This window comes from Gekko japonicus, unplaced genomic scaffold (genome assembly GCF_001447785.1).
Source record: "Gekko japonicus isolate JY-2015 unplaced genomic scaffold, Gekko_japonicus_V1.1 scaffold2888, whole genome shotgun sequence".
In the NCBI taxonomy this organism is placed as follows: Eukaryota; Metazoa; Chordata; class Lepidosauria; order Squamata; family Gekkonidae; genus Gekko; species Gekko japonicus.
In genome coordinates, this window is record NW_015175454.1 from 198,148 (window position 1) to 198,824 (window position 677).

At 71.0% G+C, this 677-nt stretch overlaps 1 protein-coding gene across 1 annotated transcript; it reads left to right on the forward strand.

Moving 5' to 3' along the window:
- Nucleotides 1-204: 204 nt before the first annotated feature.
- On the forward strand, nucleotides 205-670 carry LOC107122764 (pleckstrin homology-like domain family A member 2; the record flags this gene model as incomplete). Its single annotated transcript, XM_015425899.1, has 1 exon — nucleotides 205-670. A coding segment is annotated over exon 1 (405 nt), but the record flags the coding sequence as incomplete, so codon positions are not given.
- Nucleotides 671-677: the final 7 nt, after the last annotated feature.

Consider the following 677-nt stretch of genomic DNA (forward strand, 5'->3'; position numbering starts at 1 on the left):
GGAGGGGGGGAGGAAAGAGAGAGAAAGGGAGAGCAGCGACTGATACAAAGAGCAGCGAGTGGGCGGCAGGAAGAAGCGCCGCACTCCGCCGGGAGGGCCGGCCTTGCCTCGCTCGGCGTGGGGGGAGGCGGCGGACGGGCGGGGCGGCTGCAGGGCCATAAATGGGTCCCGCCGGGCTCCGGCCGCGCACAGCTCGCCGCACGAAGGCAGTGGGGAGGCGCCGGTCGCCGCAGCGCGGATCGGAGGAGCAGTTGGCAGCGTCGCGATGAAGGGTCCCCCCTCGCCGTCCCCGTCGCCGTCGGAGGTGCTCCGCGAGGGCGAGCTGGAGAAGCGGAGCGAGAGCCTCTTCCAGCTGTGGAAGAAGAAGCAGGTGGTGCTGAGCCGGGAGTGCCTGCGCCTCTCCTCGCCCGAGGGCGGCCGGGCCAAGGAGCTGCGCTTCGGCGCCATCCAGAAGGTGGACTGCGTGGAGCGCACCGGCAAGTACGTCTACTTCACCATCGTCACGACGGACCGCCGGGAGATCGACTTTCGGTGCCCGGGCGAGAGCTGCTGGAACGCCTCCATCACCCTGGCCCTCATCGACTTCCAGAACCAGCGCGCCGTCCGGGACTTCAAGAGCCGCCAGGAGGCCGCCCAGCAGGCCGACGCCGGCATCCGCCACAGGCGCCTGGCCAGGG